At 46.3% G+C, this 16,801-nt stretch overlaps 1 protein-coding gene across 1 annotated transcript in view; it reads left to right on the top strand.

The window, feature by feature from the left end:
* The first annotated feature begins 650 nt into the window (after nt 1-650).
* Nucleotides 651-16,801, top strand: part of STX2 (syntaxin 2) — a 94,991-nt gene continuing 78,840 nt past the window's right edge. Inside the window, exon 1 of the mRNA XM_075322195.1 lies at nt 651-814. Coding sequence (XP_075178310.1) covers nt 785-814 — 30 coding nt within the window. The 5' untranslated portion in view covers nt 651-784. The remainder of the gene's footprint in view (nt 815-16,801) is intronic.

Below are 16,801 nucleotides of genomic sequence, written 5' to 3' on the forward strand. Positions count from 1 at the left end.
GCCTGCACCTGTAGCTTTTCTGTACGTCCTCTGATAACACTGCCTGGACCTGTAGCTTCTCTGTACGTCCTCTGATAACACTGCCTGGACCTGTAGCTTCTGTGTACATCCTCTGATAACACTGCCTGCACCTGTAGCTTTTCTGTACGTCCTCTGATAACACTGCCTGGACCTGTAGCTTCTCTGTACATCCTCTGATAACACTGCCTGGACCTGTAGCTTCTCTGTACATCCTCTGATAACACTGCCTGGACCTGTAGCTTTTCTGTACGTCCTCTGATAACACTGCCTGCACCTGTAGCTTTTCTGTACGTCCTCTGATAACACTGCCTGGACCTGTAGGTTTTCTGTACGTCCTCTGATAACACTGCCTGGACCTGTAGCTTCTCTGTACGTCCTCTGATAACACTGCCTGGACCCATATCTTCTCTATACTCCACCTATACAGATACATTACTGCAGACTAGTGATTTCAGCCTGTGCCCCCTCCATCTCCACACATAGGGGGTGTTATCTGTGCGCCCTGCTCTCCGGCGCCCCCTTGTGTCCGCAGCCGCACTCACATCACCACGCCTTCCCTCTCTCCCTTGCGTTGCTCCTACTTGGCAAAAAGAGAAAAAAAGCGAATGGATGATGCGCATGCGTAATTGCTGTGTTATCCCCTCCTGCTGCTACTCCCAACAGCGGTGGTTGCTGTGGTACCGGGCGGAGGGAAGTAGGCGGCAACCCTCCGGACAGGCACCGGTAAACAAGCTCCGAGCCAGGGGCGAGCGGACGTACGGGCATGAGGGACCGGCTGACCGAGCTGTCAGCGGTAAGTGCGGAGGGCGTCGGGAAGTAACGGTTCTGCCTGGGAGACATTGGCCGCCGCTCTGTATAGCGGGCAGTGCCCACAGCCGGCGCCTGTGTACGGAGACCCCCACCTGGGCGGGGGAGGGGCGCTGGGACATTCTGTGCGACAGATGCTGACAATTGTCGCATTCTCCACCTGTTTCCTGCAGGATCTGTGTGATTCCTGCGCTTCCTCTATACAAAGTCCATGTGCAGACTGATGGCTGCTGTAGGGCGGCCTTATACCGGGGCAGGACGGGGCGGCCGAGGTCCTGTGCATGTTTCCTTATTGTATGTTCTGTGTCCACAAGGGACAGCTCCGCTGAATGAAAGGGAGATACCGACTTATTAGAAAATCCATTAAGGAGGCGTAGACACGACCCTGTCCGTATAGTAGAGGCGCCCCCGACCTGCCGCGTCCCCACCGTGCGTCTCACTGGCGGGTATGACCTGGTCTGTATAGTAGAGATGACCCCCGACCTGCAGCATCCCCACCGTGCGTCTCTCTGGCGGGTATGACCCTGTCTGTATAGTAGAGGTGCCCCGATGTGCCGCGTCCCCACCGTGCGTCTCTCTGGCGGGTATGACCTGGTCTGTATAGTAGAGATGACCCCCGACCTGCAGCATCCCCACCGTGCGTCTCTCTGGCGGATATGACTCATTCTGTATAGTAGAGACGACCCTGACCTGCTGCTCCCCCATCTTGCGTCTCCCTGGCGGGTATGACTCAGTCCGTATAGTAGAGGCGCCCCCGATCTGCCGCATCCCCACCGTGCGTCTCACTGGCAAGTATGACTCGTTCTGTATAGTAGAGACGCCCCCGATCTGCCGCATCCCCACCGTGCGTCTCACTGGCAAGTATGACTCGTTCTGTATAGTAGAGATGACCCTGACCTGTCGCGTCTCACTGGCGGGTATGACTCTTTCCGTATAGTAGAGACGTCCCCGACCTGCCACGTCCCCACCGTGCGTTTCACTGGCGGGTGTGACTCTGTCCATATAGTATAGACAACCCCGACCTGCTGCGTCCCCACCATGCGTGTCACTGGCGGGTGTGACTTGGTCCGTACAGTAGAGACGTCCCTGACCTGCCGCGTCCCCACCGTGCGTGTCACTGGCGGGTATTACTCTGTCCGTACAGTAGGGGTGGCCGTGTCTGTAGCCTTTATGGATTTCCCAACTAATATCTTCATATGTTACTTGATTTTCCAGACATTTTCCTCTTTTGGTCATTATTTGCTGGGATAAGCCGCCGGCTGGTGTCTCGGTATCCGCGGTTGTGAGCCATAACCTTTTTTTGCACAGTCATTATAAGGTGGCATTGGGGGGTCTTCCGCCTGAGCCCTTTGCCAATGTACGACATGGTGAGTGTAGGTCAAATTCGCCTTGTGTCCGCCATCACATGGTGTAAGCTGTACTGGCGCTAAGCGTGCGTCTTATTACACATGTATGCAGGCACTTCCCTGACCCCAGTAAAATAAAGGCGGAAATCCTCTGCTGCAGGAAATGGTTTCCTTTTCCCTCCGCTGAGATCTTTGGAGGCGGCGGGGGTCTGGAGCACAGCTGGATTAGTCAGGGAGGGACCTGGGGATTGAGGCTGGAGCTACAATGGGACAGAACGGCCGCAGTTCTCCATGTCTCCAAGTGTGCCGGCTTTACTGCAAGCAGCCCCTGCCATAGACTTAAGGACAAGTCACCAGAATCTTGGCTGTTTTTCTATGAAGATAGGAGGAATAGTCAACACTAGAGAGGAGAGAGTATTCATAAGGATGTAATGATTGCTATCAGTGACAGAAACACAATTATAAGCTGGTAGTTGTGATACCTTTTTAATGGCTAACTAAAATAAATGATGTTAGGAAGCAAGCTTTCAAGACTGCTCAGGTCTCATCAGGCTGGTATAAAAAGTATCCGAAGAAACAGAAATATATACACAGAGCAGAGGCATAAAAAGGGTCTAGAGCAGGGGTGGGCAATTAATTTTCCCATGGGGCCGCATGAGAAATTGTGATGGTTTTAGAGGGGCGGACTAATATAATTACCTCAGTTCTACCCAATATACTACACCCTCTCCATATACTACACCACTATATACTACGCCTGTAATATACTACATCACTACACCCCTATATACTACACCTGTAATATACTAGATCACTACACCCCCTCCATATACTACACTTGTAATATACTAGATCACTACACCCCCTCCATATACTACACTTGTAATATACTACATCACTACACCCCCTCCATATACTACACTTGTAATATACTACATCACTACACCCCCCTCCATATACTACACTTGTAATATACTACATCACTACACCCCTATATACTACACCTGTAATATACTACATCACTACACCCCTATATACTACACCTGTAATATACTACATCACTACACCCCTATATACTACACATGTAATATACTACATCACTACACCCCTATATACTACACTTGTAATATACTAGATCACTACACCCCCTCCATATACTACACTTGTAATATACTAGATCACTACACCCCCTCCATATACTACACTTGTAATATACTACATCCAGGGCTGTGGAGTCGGAGTCGTGGAGTCGGAGTCGGAGCTCATTTTGGTGGAGTCGGAGTCGGAGTTGGAGTCGGTATAAAATGCACCGACTCCGACTCCTAAAATATATAATAAATTGGGGACAGGAGTGCAATGCAGAATGTGCTGAATATTTTACTAAATAATAACATTTAGTATAATGCTTATATTTAAGTGAAAAATTTATTGTAGTATAATGTGAACATCAGACATTTAATTGTTTTTATGATACAATAATCAAGATATTTGGATAGAACATAAAATATATTTATTGGATACAACTTTAGAACACAAAAAACTAATAAATTGTAAATATGTAATATTATATATATATACACAGTGTATATACACACACAAGATATATATGTAATCTACTGTATATTACATAGTGTATTACATATTTACAATTTATTACAGTTTTTTGTGTTCTAAAGTTGTATCCAATAAATATATTTTATGTTCTATCCAAATATCTTGATTATTGTATCATAAAAATTATTAAATGTCTAATGTTCACATACACATATTCATGTACTACAATAAATTTTTCACCTAACTATAAGCAATATATGTAGGAGTCGGAGTCGGAGTCGGTGCAAGAGAATTTGAGGAGTCGGAGTCGGAGTCGAAGGTTTGGCTTACCGACTCCACAGCCCTGACTACATCACTACACCCCCTCCATATACTACACTTGTAATATACTACATCACTACACCCCCTCCATATACTACACTTGTAATATACTACATCACTAAACCCCCTCCATATACTACACTTGTAATATACTACATCACTACACCCCTATATACTACACCTGTAATATACTACATCACTACACCCCTATATACTACACCTGTAATATACTACATCACTACACCCCCATATACTACACCTGTAATATACTACATCACTACAAACCCCCATATACTACACCTGTAATATACTAGATCACTACACCCCCTCCATATGCTACACCTGTAATATACTAGATCACTACACCCCTTCCATATACTACACTTTTAATATACTACATCACTAAACCCCCTCCATATACTACACCTGTAATATACTACATCACTACACCCCTATATACTACACCTGTAATTACATCACTACACCCCTATATACTACACCTGTAATATACTACATCACTACACCCCCATATACTACAACTGTAATATACTACATCACTACACGATTCATATACTACATCACTACATCCCCATATACTACACCTGTAATATACTACATCACTACACCCCTATATACTACACCTGTAATATACTACATCACTACACCCCTATATACTACACCTGTAATATACTACATCACTACACCCCTATATACTACACCTGTAATATACTACACCCCCATATAATACACCTGTAATATACTACACTCCTATATACACCTGTAATATACTACACCCCTCATGTACTACACCTGTAATATACTACATCACTACACCCCCATATACTACACCCCCATATACTACACCCCTATATACTACACCTGTAATATACTACATCACTACACCCCATGTACTACACCACTATATACTACACCACTATATACACAACACCATATACTACACCTGTAAAACTACACCACTACACCCCCAATATTAGTCACCAGTTCCGCCCACCCTCCCCCACTGTCCCCTCCTCAGCTTATTAGTCACCACTTACCTCTCCATTCTTATTGTCCCTGTCCTCAGGCACCTCCGTACGGCCCCCCCGCTGAGCTGCTCCTTTTCTTGTACGGGCCCTGGCTGCGTCGATGCTGTTCTGCGAGGGGTCCCCGCCGCTGCTTCTCTCCGTGAAGGCAAATGCTGTGCCACTTCTTACCCTGCCCGGCGGGAACTTTTGAAATGACACACGCCGCGCAGTACTGACGTCATCAGGGCGCGCCGCGTGTGTCACAGAGAAAGTGTCGGCAGGGAACAGAGGAGAGATTCCTGCGTTCCGCTGCCTACACTGTGCGGAGCTGCAGGATCGCTCCCTGCCCGGCACGCAGCAGCCCGGGTCGATTGCACTGGCTGAAGACAGGCGGGCCGGTCACAGAGAGTAGGCGGGCCGGATGTGGCCCGCGGGCCGCCCCTTGCCCAGGTCTGGTCTAGCGACTCAAACAGTGGGCTTAGGCAAACAGAATGGTGTTTAAAGGGAACCTGCCACCAGATTTAACCCCTGTAACCAGCACCAGTAAGCTCTTATATATAGAGCATTCTAGAATACTGTATAAGTGCCCAGGCCGCTCTGTATAACATAAAAAAAACCTTTTATATTTTACTCACCTGCGGTTGGATCCGATGAGCGTCGCTGCTTTTGATCAGGTGCCTCCTCTCTTCTGTCCATCGCATTCCTCCTTCCATGCTCTTTGTGGAGGACGCATCCTACATCATCCAGACAGTGTCCTCCATGGCGCTTCTGCGCACTTATCTTAGCCCTCTCTCTTCCCTGCTGATGGCAGAGCAAAGTACTGTAATGCGCAGGCATGGGGAAAGGTTAAAGACCGCCCGCGCATGCACACTACAATACTTTGATCTGCCCTCAGCAAGGAAGAGAGAAGTGTGCAGAAGCGCAATGGAGGACACTTTGTGGATGACGTAGGACGCGTCACCCACACGAAGGAGGGAAAGAGGATGGCAATGGATGGCAGAGAGGATGCCCTGGACTTGGACCAGTGATGCCCTTTGGACCCAGTGAATATAATAAGAAGGGGAGTATAATAAATGTTTTTATGTTATACAGAGTGGCCTGAGCACTTGTATACAGTATTCTAGAATTCTGTATATAGGGGCTTACTGGTTGTGGCTGCAGCTTAGGCTGCTTTCACACCTCCGGTTTCAGCAATGCGGCACAATCCGGCACTTTGCAGGAAAATCGCAACCGTTTTTTTTGCTGCCGGCTGCGTTTTTTCTGCATAGACTTTAATTAGTGCCGCATTGTGCCGCATGGGCTCCCGTTCGGTCCGTTTTTTGCCGCATGCGGCAGATTTAGCCGATGCGGCGGCCGGATGGAACGTTGCCTGGCACGTTTTTTCGTGCGGCAAAAAAAAACCGCATCGCGCCGCATTCGGCCGATGCGTCACATTTTTCAATGTATGCCTATGGCGGCCGGATGCGGCAATAACCGCATCTGGCCGCCGCATGCAGTTTTTGCCACTGCGCATGCTCAGTAGCATGCCGCAAGCGGCAAAAACCGGACTGGCCGCAAAGGAAAAACTTATGCAAAGGATGCGGTGTGTTCACCGCATCCGTTGCATAGCTTGCACAGCCGGATTGAGCCGCAGAGCTCAAGCCGGATGTGTGAAAGCAGCCTTATAGGGCACAAATCTAGTGACAGTTTCTCTTTAACTGCGAGAAATCCCACCTCTGGGTTAAAAGCATATCTAGTATGAGAGGAATAGATGTAAGCGATGCCACAGGAAAAGGACGTAGGCATAATAGTAGATCCCAGATTAGTGTGGGGCTGCAGCTAAAAAGGTGAGAAAAATTCTGGGATGTATCAAGACAAACATTGAATCTAGATTCAGAGGTAATTATTCCCCTATACTCTGCCCCGGTGAGACCCCACCTGGAATACTGTGTACAGTTCTGGGTGCCCCAATTCAAGAAAGACATCGATATATTGGAGCAAGTCCAGAGAAGAGCAACCAAGATGGTAGAAGGTCTGCAAACCATGTCCTATGAAGAACGGCTAAAAGAACTAGGGATGTTTAGTTTGCAAAAGAAAAGGCTGGGAGGGAACTTAAAGGGAATCTGTCAGCAGGTTTTTGCTATATAAGCTGAAGCCAGTATGCTGTGGCTTAAGAAATAAAGTTCAGGCATGCCTGTGTTGTCACTGTCCCATCTTTTATTTGCTATATTTGTTTTAGCAACCAGACCCTTATCATTGCTGTGGCTAGCTGCTTGTGCCATGTTGTCCAGCACACCCCATTTTCTGATTCACAGCTCACTGTCGATGTACAAGCTTTAGGCTATGTTCACACGTTGTTTATTTCCATGCGTAAACGCATGCGTTCTGCGTCCCCAGCAAAGTCTATGTAAATTCTGCAAATTCCAAGCGCACGTTGCGTTTTAGAACACAGCGATTTGAATGCTGAAATTTGTGGCTGAATCGCTGCGTTCAAAAAAGCAGCATGTCAATAATTTTGTGCGCTTTGGATGCTGCTCCCACTCTGTCTATGGGAGAGAAAGCATCCAGAGCGCATGAATTCTGCATCCATTCGGCAGTCACAATACATCCATATTGGCTGCGTTTTGAAACGCACATGCTCTGCCAAATCACTGCAGAATTTTCAGTATGACAATACGCAACGTGCGCACATAGCCTTATAGAGAACCTAGTGTGGGCGGGACAGCTCCCTGGGCTCAGCTGTATGACTATAGCTAAAAATGCACAGTGTCAGAACGGCTGCAGCCAGTAATCTAAGTGAAACCTCATTGAGATTCCGAATCTCCTAGCCTTCATTATGCTGCTCTCAGATGAAGTAGCAAAAACCTGCTAACAGATTCCCTTTAATAGTGGTCTACAAATATCTGAAAGGTAGACACAGTGCAAAGGGAACACCGCTATTCACATTAGCACAAGGAAGTACAAGAAGCAATGGGATGAATCTAAAAGGAAGGCGATACAGATTAGACATTACTAGTGATGGGAAAACCTGGACTGTAAAATTCAGGATCCGTGTCGGATACCTAGTATCAGTGCACCGACCCCGGACACTGAGTTCTTGGGGAGAATAAAATAGGGAATAAAGCAGGAACGGTATACTTACTGAGTCTCCTGCGCAACTGTAGCACTATTTCCAGGGCTGCTCATTACCCTCATACATATTCACTGCTTCCCCCTCCCAGTGTCTGTGATTAGTTGCAGTCAGACCGTGTCCCCCACCCTGTGTGAGGCCCTTTTCAGACGTCTGTTTAAACATGTCCAGGCTGCACGCATCGGTATAGTCATCTGTGTGACGTCCATGTTTACATACGAGTGACATCCGTGTGACTGGCACTGGTAAAAAATACATGATACTGAAATGTATATTTTGTTTTGTTTTTTTATGTGTAAAAGATGTGCAAAGTCTGAAAAATTATAGCTAGCTAGAAAGATAGGATAGATAGAACAGATAAAATAGAGAGATGTAAAGAAAGGAAATATATGAAATAGAATAGAATAGAATAGCTCAATAAGAATATAGATGGCTAGCTTGCAACATTTTTTAATTTAAAAAAAGGGCTTCCTCCAATTTTTATATGCAGCACAGGAGCAGCAGCAGCTGCTGGTTGCAACCCTCAGGTGTCTGCTGTACCTTGGCTGGTTATTAAAAATAGAGGGGATCCCAGGCTTATTTAAAAAAAAAAAAAAAAAAAAATGACGTGGTCCCCTGTATTTTCTTAAAACCAGCCAAGGTGCAGCAGACAACTGGGGGCTGATATTATTGGGGTGGGAAGAGCCATGGTTATTTTGCCCTTTCCAGCCTAACAATAGCTGCCCGCAGCCACCCCAGAAGTGGCGCCAATTCCCGTTGCCCTGGTACAGCGGCAAACTGGGTAATGGCATCAAGCTCTGGTATTAGTAATGGATGGCGTCTAGCAGATATGGTCCCCAGTATTAATCCAGTGGTTGAAAGTAGAATAAAATATTCATTTGGACAACACCCCCCCCCCCCCCCGACTCCAGCCCTCAATCACCAATTTTGTTTTTTTTAACAAAAAAATGAGATCTGCCGTAATCCATGGTGAGGTCCCACGACGTTCCCCAAAAGCGAACCTGAAAAGACGTAAAAAGAAAAAGTTAGACGCCCTCTTTTTCCAATTTATTTCTGTCAAAGCCCTAATCCTAGTCTGCCGTAATCCAATTTGAGGGGTCCACGACGATCACATACTGCTGGAACATTCAATGGAGAACAGAACGTTCCCCATTGATTGTGAGAACAGCCCCTGCAGTCACCGCAGGGGTGCCCTCAGCAGTGTGTGGTGCGGGTGCGGCAGTGACGTCACGGTTTCATTGAAGTTTCCAATGAACTCTGATGACCTCCTGACTACACCCCTGTGACACCCGCGCAACAGGTGTTGTCGATGCATCTTAAGTGATCAATGATCCGAGTAGGTTAAAGTCCTTTACAACTTCCAGTTCCTCATCGTTATCTCAAATGTGTCCAGGTCGTACCTGCTGTAGTCAATATCCTTGTTGTCTTTGTATTGAGCAGGAGTCGGATTATGTCTATCGAACATGAGTAGAGCTGAGCGGACCCGAACAGTAACGTTTGTTATTTGTACCGAACACAGGCTTTACAAAAAAAAAAAAAAATCAGTGTTCGGATGCTTTACACATGCTAACCACTCGAGCGAGTATTGCTGTGCTCGTTGCTCAGCCCAGTATGAGCCTCTTGCAGTGCTTGAACAGCTGGCACTGTGTGATCGGATGTAGTGTGCACAAAAATAATGTAACCCCTCCTGCGGCCCCAGAAGTGATCTGTTTATGGCCGACTGCATGTGGGCGTAGACCCAATCAATGACTACAAATGGGGTTCAGGTCAAGCCCAGGTCCATAGGTGAACTTTCTAAAGTCTAGCTGAACCCACAGAACCCGAACTTCAATGGGTCCACTCATCCCTGAAAGTGTGTGATTCTGGTCCTATAGTCAGTAGATGAGGCGATCTGTGGTGTGTGTATAATAAAACATATATATATATATATATATATATATATATATATATATATATATATATATATATATATATATATATATCTCCTACAATAACCCTCAGTCCAGTAGACCACTGCGCAACCAGCTCTGTCCTCACCTATTGTACCATCACCCATTCCCTGTAGACTGTGAGCCCTCGCGGGCAGGGTCCTCTCTCTTCCTATACCAGTCTGTCTTGTACTGTTAATGATTGTTGTACGTATACCCTCTTTCACTTGTAAAGCGCCATGGAATAAATGGCGCTATAATAATTAATAATAATAATATACTTTATATTATGTTGTAATGTAATGTGTGATTCTGGTCCCATAGTAGATGAGGCAGTCTCTGGGGGGTGTGTGTAAGATTCTGGTCCCATACTCAGTAGATTAGGCGGTCTATTGTCTTGGCCTGTGTATGGCCACTTAGTGATGAGCGAGCATGCTCTGCTTGTTACTCGATCGAGCATTAGGGTACTTGTGGAGCTCGGCCAAGTATTGCGGGTGCTCTGATATTTCGTCCATAAAACGACCACAGTGCACAGGCTTTTTTCACTGCATGATACGTGCAGGCACATCAGTGAGAACCTTATGCAGTCTTTGTCTGTTACGGGTGAACAAAACAACGTTTTCAGACTGTGACAAATAAAAAAAACCTCGTCCTCCTGCCGGAAATGCTCTATTTTATTGCTGGCTGTATGTGGGCATAGACCCAAACATGTGAATCATCGACTTTCCATAATGCTCGTTATTCGCGTCCAGCTTGTTCGAGCGTCTGACCAGCTCCAATCGAGTAATAAGCATTTCAGTGCTCACCCATCACTACCCCTGAGTGTACGTGCCCATGATCAGGACCCGCTGCGTCCTGACCTGCAGGGCCACAAGTCTCCTCCGCAGGAGACCGTAGCTGCCTGTGCCCACTATCTGGGTTCGGGCAGTTGCAGTCTCTTCTGGTCTCCCTGTGGAGAATGCTTGCTACTCCACATCAAACAATTGACATGCTTGCGGCTTGGAAAGCTGCACCGCGGGTCAATTTGCGCTGCGGGCTGTATAAGCACGGTTGGCATTGGATTTCTAGAAATCCCATCCATTGTGCTTGTACTGTACATCGCAGCATTTTGGACACAGTTGAAGCATGCTGCGTCCAAAACGCTGTGAACACTGATTGTGGCTACGTACCCATAGCAGTATACAGGCCCATCTCAATAAATCATCAGAAAGTTAATTTATTTCAGTAATTCAATACAAAAAGGGAAACACATATATTATATAGTCATTACACACAGTGATCTATTTCAAGTGTTTATTTCTGTTAATGTTGATGATTATCGCTTACAGCTAATGAAAACCCAAGTCATTCTCTCAGAAAATTAGAATAATTACCACAAACACCTGCAAAGTCTTCCTAAGGCTACCCGCGCACGCTGCGTTTTTTGTCGCGTTTTTTGGTGCAGTTTTGTCAGAACTTTCTGACTTCCCAGCAAAGTATGAGAAGTCAGATTTGCTGTGTGCACCTTGCAGTTTGTCAGCGTTTTTTTTTTTGTCAAAAGTTTGTGCAAAAATGATGCAGCTTGTTCATTCTTCTAGCGTTTTTGGCAACATTTGTCACAAAAAAAATCAAAAACCTACATTTCAAGCGTTTTTTTTGTTTTGTTTTTTTACTTTACATTTCCAGGCTCTCTGACAACGTGCAGTTTTGGGTGCAGTTTGTGAGCACAAAAGGCTGCAGTGTGCGCATGTAGCCTTAAGCCTGCTTTACACCTTACAATTAAGCATACGATATCGTATGCGATCGTACCTGCCCCCATCGTATGTGCGGCACGTTCAATTTGTTGACCGTGTCGCACAAACGATTAATTGCCGTCACACGTACTTACCTTTCCATACGACCTCGATGTGGGCGGCAAATGTCCACTTCCTGGAGTGGGAGGGACGTTCATCGTCACCGCGACGTCACGTGGTAGCCGGCCAATAGAAGCGGAGGGGCGGAGATGAGCGGGACGTAAACATCCCGCCCACCTCCTTCCTTCCGCATTGCTGGCGGGAGCCGTGGGACGCAGGTAAGATCTGTTCATCGTTCCCGGGGTGTCACACACTGCGATGTGTGCTGCCTCGGGAACATTGAACAACCCGACGTGCAATTTTTAGCAAATGAACGACGTGAATGCGATGAACAGTTTTACGTTCAATCGCACGTAGCTGTCACATGCTACAACACCACTAAGGCTACGTGCCCACGGGGACAGTGTCCTGCGGATATATCCGCAGGACATTCCGCAGGAGCTCCCAGGAAACCGCACCACAACTTTTGTCTGTTTCCATGCTGTGGAATGTCCTGTGGATATGGTGCGGGCATTCTGCATTGAGGATACAGTACCATGGCTTTGGCACTGCATCCTTAATGCAGAACAAGTGCTGAGTGATCGGGAGTTCATACTCACCTCCATCACGCAGCACCTCGCTTTCTGGCGGCCGGGTCACTCTGTCAGTGTCTGCAGGAGAAGGTGGGCGGGCCTGAACTAGCTCCGGCGGTCACATGACCGGAGCTCGTGCAGGCCCCGCCCACCTCTTCCTTCCTATACCTGGATGGCTGGATCCACCGCGCTCCTGTACACCGGATGGAGAAAGTGACTCCGGTGAGGCAGGTAAGTATATGGGACGTTGCGGAGAAATCCGCAGGAATAATTGACATGCTGCTGATTTTTCCGCAGGGAAATTCGCATTTATTTCCGCTGCGGAAAAATCCGCAGCGTGGGCACAGCAGTTCCCAAATGCCATAGAAATGGCTGGGGAATAGCTGTGCTGCAGATTTTTGAAAAATCCGCGGAATTTCCGCGAAAAATCCGTGGCAAATTCTGCGCATTTTCCGCAGCGTCGGCACATAGCCTAACTATGCCGGATGTGCGTCACTTACGACGTGACCCCACCAACACATCGTTAGATATGTTGTAGTGTGTAAAGCCCGCTTTAGCATTTAAAATGTTCCCTTAATCTGGTTCAGAAGGCTACACAATCATGGGGAAGAGTGCTGACTTGACAGATGTCCAGAAAGCAGTCATTGACACACTCTTCAAGGAGGTAAAGAAGCTGGCTGTTCAGAGTGCTGTCTCCAAGCATATAAATGGAAAGTTGAGTGAAAGGAAAAAGTATGGTAGAAAAAAGTGCACATGCAACCAGGATAACAACAGTATTGATAGGATTAAGAAAAGGCCATTCACAAATTTGGGGGAGATTCACTAGGAGTGGACTGCTGCTGGAGTCAGTTCTTCAAGAGCCACCACACACAGACGTATCCAGGACATGGGCTACAAGTGTCACATTCTTTGTGTCAAGCCACTCATGACCAATAGACAACCCCAGAAGAGTCTTACCTGGGCTAAGGAGAAAAAGAACTGGACTGATGTTCAGTGGTCAAGGTGTTTTCAGATGAAAGTAAATGTTTGAATTTCATTTGGAAATCAAGGTCCCAGAGTCTGGAGGAAGAGTGGAGAGGCCACAATCCAAGCTGCTTGAGGCCTAGTGTGAAGTTTCTACAATCAGTGATGGTTTGGCGAGTCATGTCATCTGCTGGTGTAGGTCCACTGTGTTTTATCAAGAGCAAAGTGAGCGCAGCGTCTACCAGGAAATTTTAGAGCACTTCCCATATTCACTTTCCAGCAGCACTTGGCACCTGTCTACACTTCCAAAAGTACCGATACCTGGCTTAATAACCACAGTATTAGTGTGCTAGAATGGCCAGCAATCTATGGGGTATTGTCAAGAGGAAGATGAGACCCCCAGACCCAACAATGGAGACGAGCTGAAGGCTGCTATCAAAGCCACCTGGGCTTCCAGATCACCTCAGCAGTGCCACAGGCTGATCGCCTCCATGCCACATCACACTGATGCAGTAATTCATGGAAAAGGACCAAGTATTGAGGGCATTTACTGTACAGACTTTTCAGTAGGCGCCAACATTTGAGTATAAAATCATTTTTTTCATTTGGTCTTATATAATAAAAATCTAATTTTCTGAGCTAATGACTTTGGGGTTTTCATTGGCTGTAAGCCATAATCATCAACATTCCCAGAAATAAACTCTTGAAATAGATCACTCTGTAATGACTCTATATAATATGTGCGTTTCCCTTTTTGTATTGAATTAATGAAATAAATAAACCTTTTGATATTCTAATTTATTGACATGCACCTGTATATGGGCCCAGTGTTTCTGAATTCACCATGTGTCATAGAAGCGAACCCGGCATGAGAGTCCTGAAGGCTCGGACTGAGGCTTCTTGTGTTTTAGGTTAGGTTTGCATGAATACATTGCACTACACAGAGTACCACATGTCAGACGTCTCAGAAAACAGAAACCTCGACAGCCATTGACGGAATTACTGTGGGCGATGGCCATGTTCATCTTTTTCAGACATGAGAAACTGCGTGTCTGAAAATGACTGAGAGGACAGTGTCCACAGCGACTCCAGGTCCAGACGGATGGACGGACCGACTGCTGGTCACCTGCCCCTCATCTACGCCGGAGGCTGGAATCGTGGACATTGGAGTCTGGATGAAATATTGGACTGTGGTTGGCTAATCATTATATAGATGGCAGTGTATCCGGCCCCATCCTTCATATTCCAGCAGTCACATGACCGAATATTTGCTCTCCTCATCTCTAGTCCACACAAGACATCTGTTCTCCGCAGTGTCAGTCTCTGCCCAGAACAATTCTTGGTGTAATCGGTACCATGAGCTGTGGAATAGAATACTGTATAGTAATTCTTTGCTGTGGTTTGTAGCTGTAAAACATTGAGAATGCCACAGATTGTGTAAAACATATCTGAGGCTCAGACACTTATCTACCAAGACTCCGGCTGGAGAACAAAGTTCTGCTCTCTGTTCCCGGAGCGGGGGAAGGGCAGCAATCGATCATGTTTCACTCCTAGGCTGTAGGATTCCTCCTCAGCCATCCTACACATCTGCATCTTCAGAGGGTTCATTGTAGTGGACATATATTAAAGAGGTTTCCAGGAACTTGATGGTATATTCTGTGAAGTGAATGGGGCTGGAAGTGTTTTACAATGTAGTCCTAGGAACGAGCCTGTCTGACATGACTAGTGTTGCTCAAAACTGGGCTAGCAGTGTGATTACTGCAGCTAATGGCAAGTCACTCAAGCCATGACTTATCTTAATGGAGTTTTATGGTTTCCAGAATCCCAAAACAAGCCTGTGCTTTACTCACCTGCCCTGGGTCCATCCAGGCAGACCCCCAATACTTGTTACTTGTGGCGTCTGTTAGGCTATGTGCCCACGGGAGAAAGTAACTGCGGATTTTGCAAATTTTCCAGATAAATTTGCGGGTTTACGCAAGTACAGACACTCCCCATGTTATCCTATGGGATTTGGGTAGTGCTGTATCAATGCTGTGGTATTTGCGGCTGCGGATTTTTCGCAGCCGCATGTAACTGCATGTCAATTATTCCTGCAGAAATACCTGCGGAATTACTGCTCCTCCACTATGGAGAATACAGGGCTGGAAATCCTCAGGAATTCTGCACAGTTTCCGCAGAAATACCGCATCAATGGATAGCTGCAGATTCCGGGGAGTTGCTGTGTGAACCTGAGGAAATACTTGCAGAAAGGTCCGCAGGTACGATCTCCCATGGGCAGATAGCCTTATTGTCTGGAGCAATAACATGGCTGAAGACAGTCAGTGAGCTCAGCGGCTCCATGCGGTCTGTACTTTCACCTCCATCAGAGCCGCGGAGCTGCAGAACACTTCTTCAGATGATGGAAGCAGCGGTATTGACTGCACTGGACATGGGGCCAATAAAGTACAGTTTGTTTTATGTTCACACAAACTGCTCCGCAGAATTGTTTTCTTGAAACCTGAAAACCCCTTAAAATATCAGTGTTTGGGGGTATTTTAATAAAAGGTTAATGCTATTCTAATAACCATATAACTAACAAAATTGCAAAGTACTTTGCCTAAGGCTACATTCACACTTCCGTTGTTTTGCATCAGTCACAATCCGTTGCCTTGAGGAATTATGGTATCCTGCAAAATATTTAGCAGGAATCCGTTCCTTTCCCATAGGTTTCTATTAGCGATTAGATTGTGACGGATGGCCCTGTGTTGCATCCGCCGCGTGACGGAACAGTCACCTGACCGTCAGGTGGGAGCAACGCTGAATGTAACGTTTTTGTGTGCGGCGGATCGTTTTTTTTTTTTTTACTTTGAGCATGTGCACAGTAAAAAACCATGATCGACTGTAAATTAAGTTCAAGTTTCAGCGGCCGGCCGATCATCATTCATAAAAGCTGGCCACCGGTAAAACAGTAAAAAACAAAACAAAAAACTGATTTTTTTTTTTTTTGCAGCATCAGTCACATCAGTTGTGCCACGATCTGCAACGCATCCATTGCATCAGTCACACAACTGATTGTGACGGATGCAAAACAACGCAAGTGTAAACTTAGCCTTAGATGAACTTTTCAGCACAGAAAGTCACTCAAGTTCCAGCGAAAAGGTGTCCTCTTATTTCTAACTTGATGTCCACTGCCTCTTGTCAAGTGTAATCCACCTTTATCTATCGGGCCCGATTACAGCAAGTGGGGCGCATGTTTGTGCCTCTGCTACTGACAAACTGCATACACACACAACAGAGATGTGGACTGTCTGTTCGGGATTGACACTCCATTGGACAATGGCCTA

This window comes from Anomaloglossus baeobatrachus, chromosome 1, assembly GCF_048569485.1.
Source record: "Anomaloglossus baeobatrachus isolate aAnoBae1 chromosome 1, aAnoBae1.hap1, whole genome shotgun sequence".
Taxonomy (NCBI): domain Eukaryota; kingdom Metazoa; phylum Chordata; class Amphibia; order Anura; family Aromobatidae; genus Anomaloglossus; species Anomaloglossus baeobatrachus.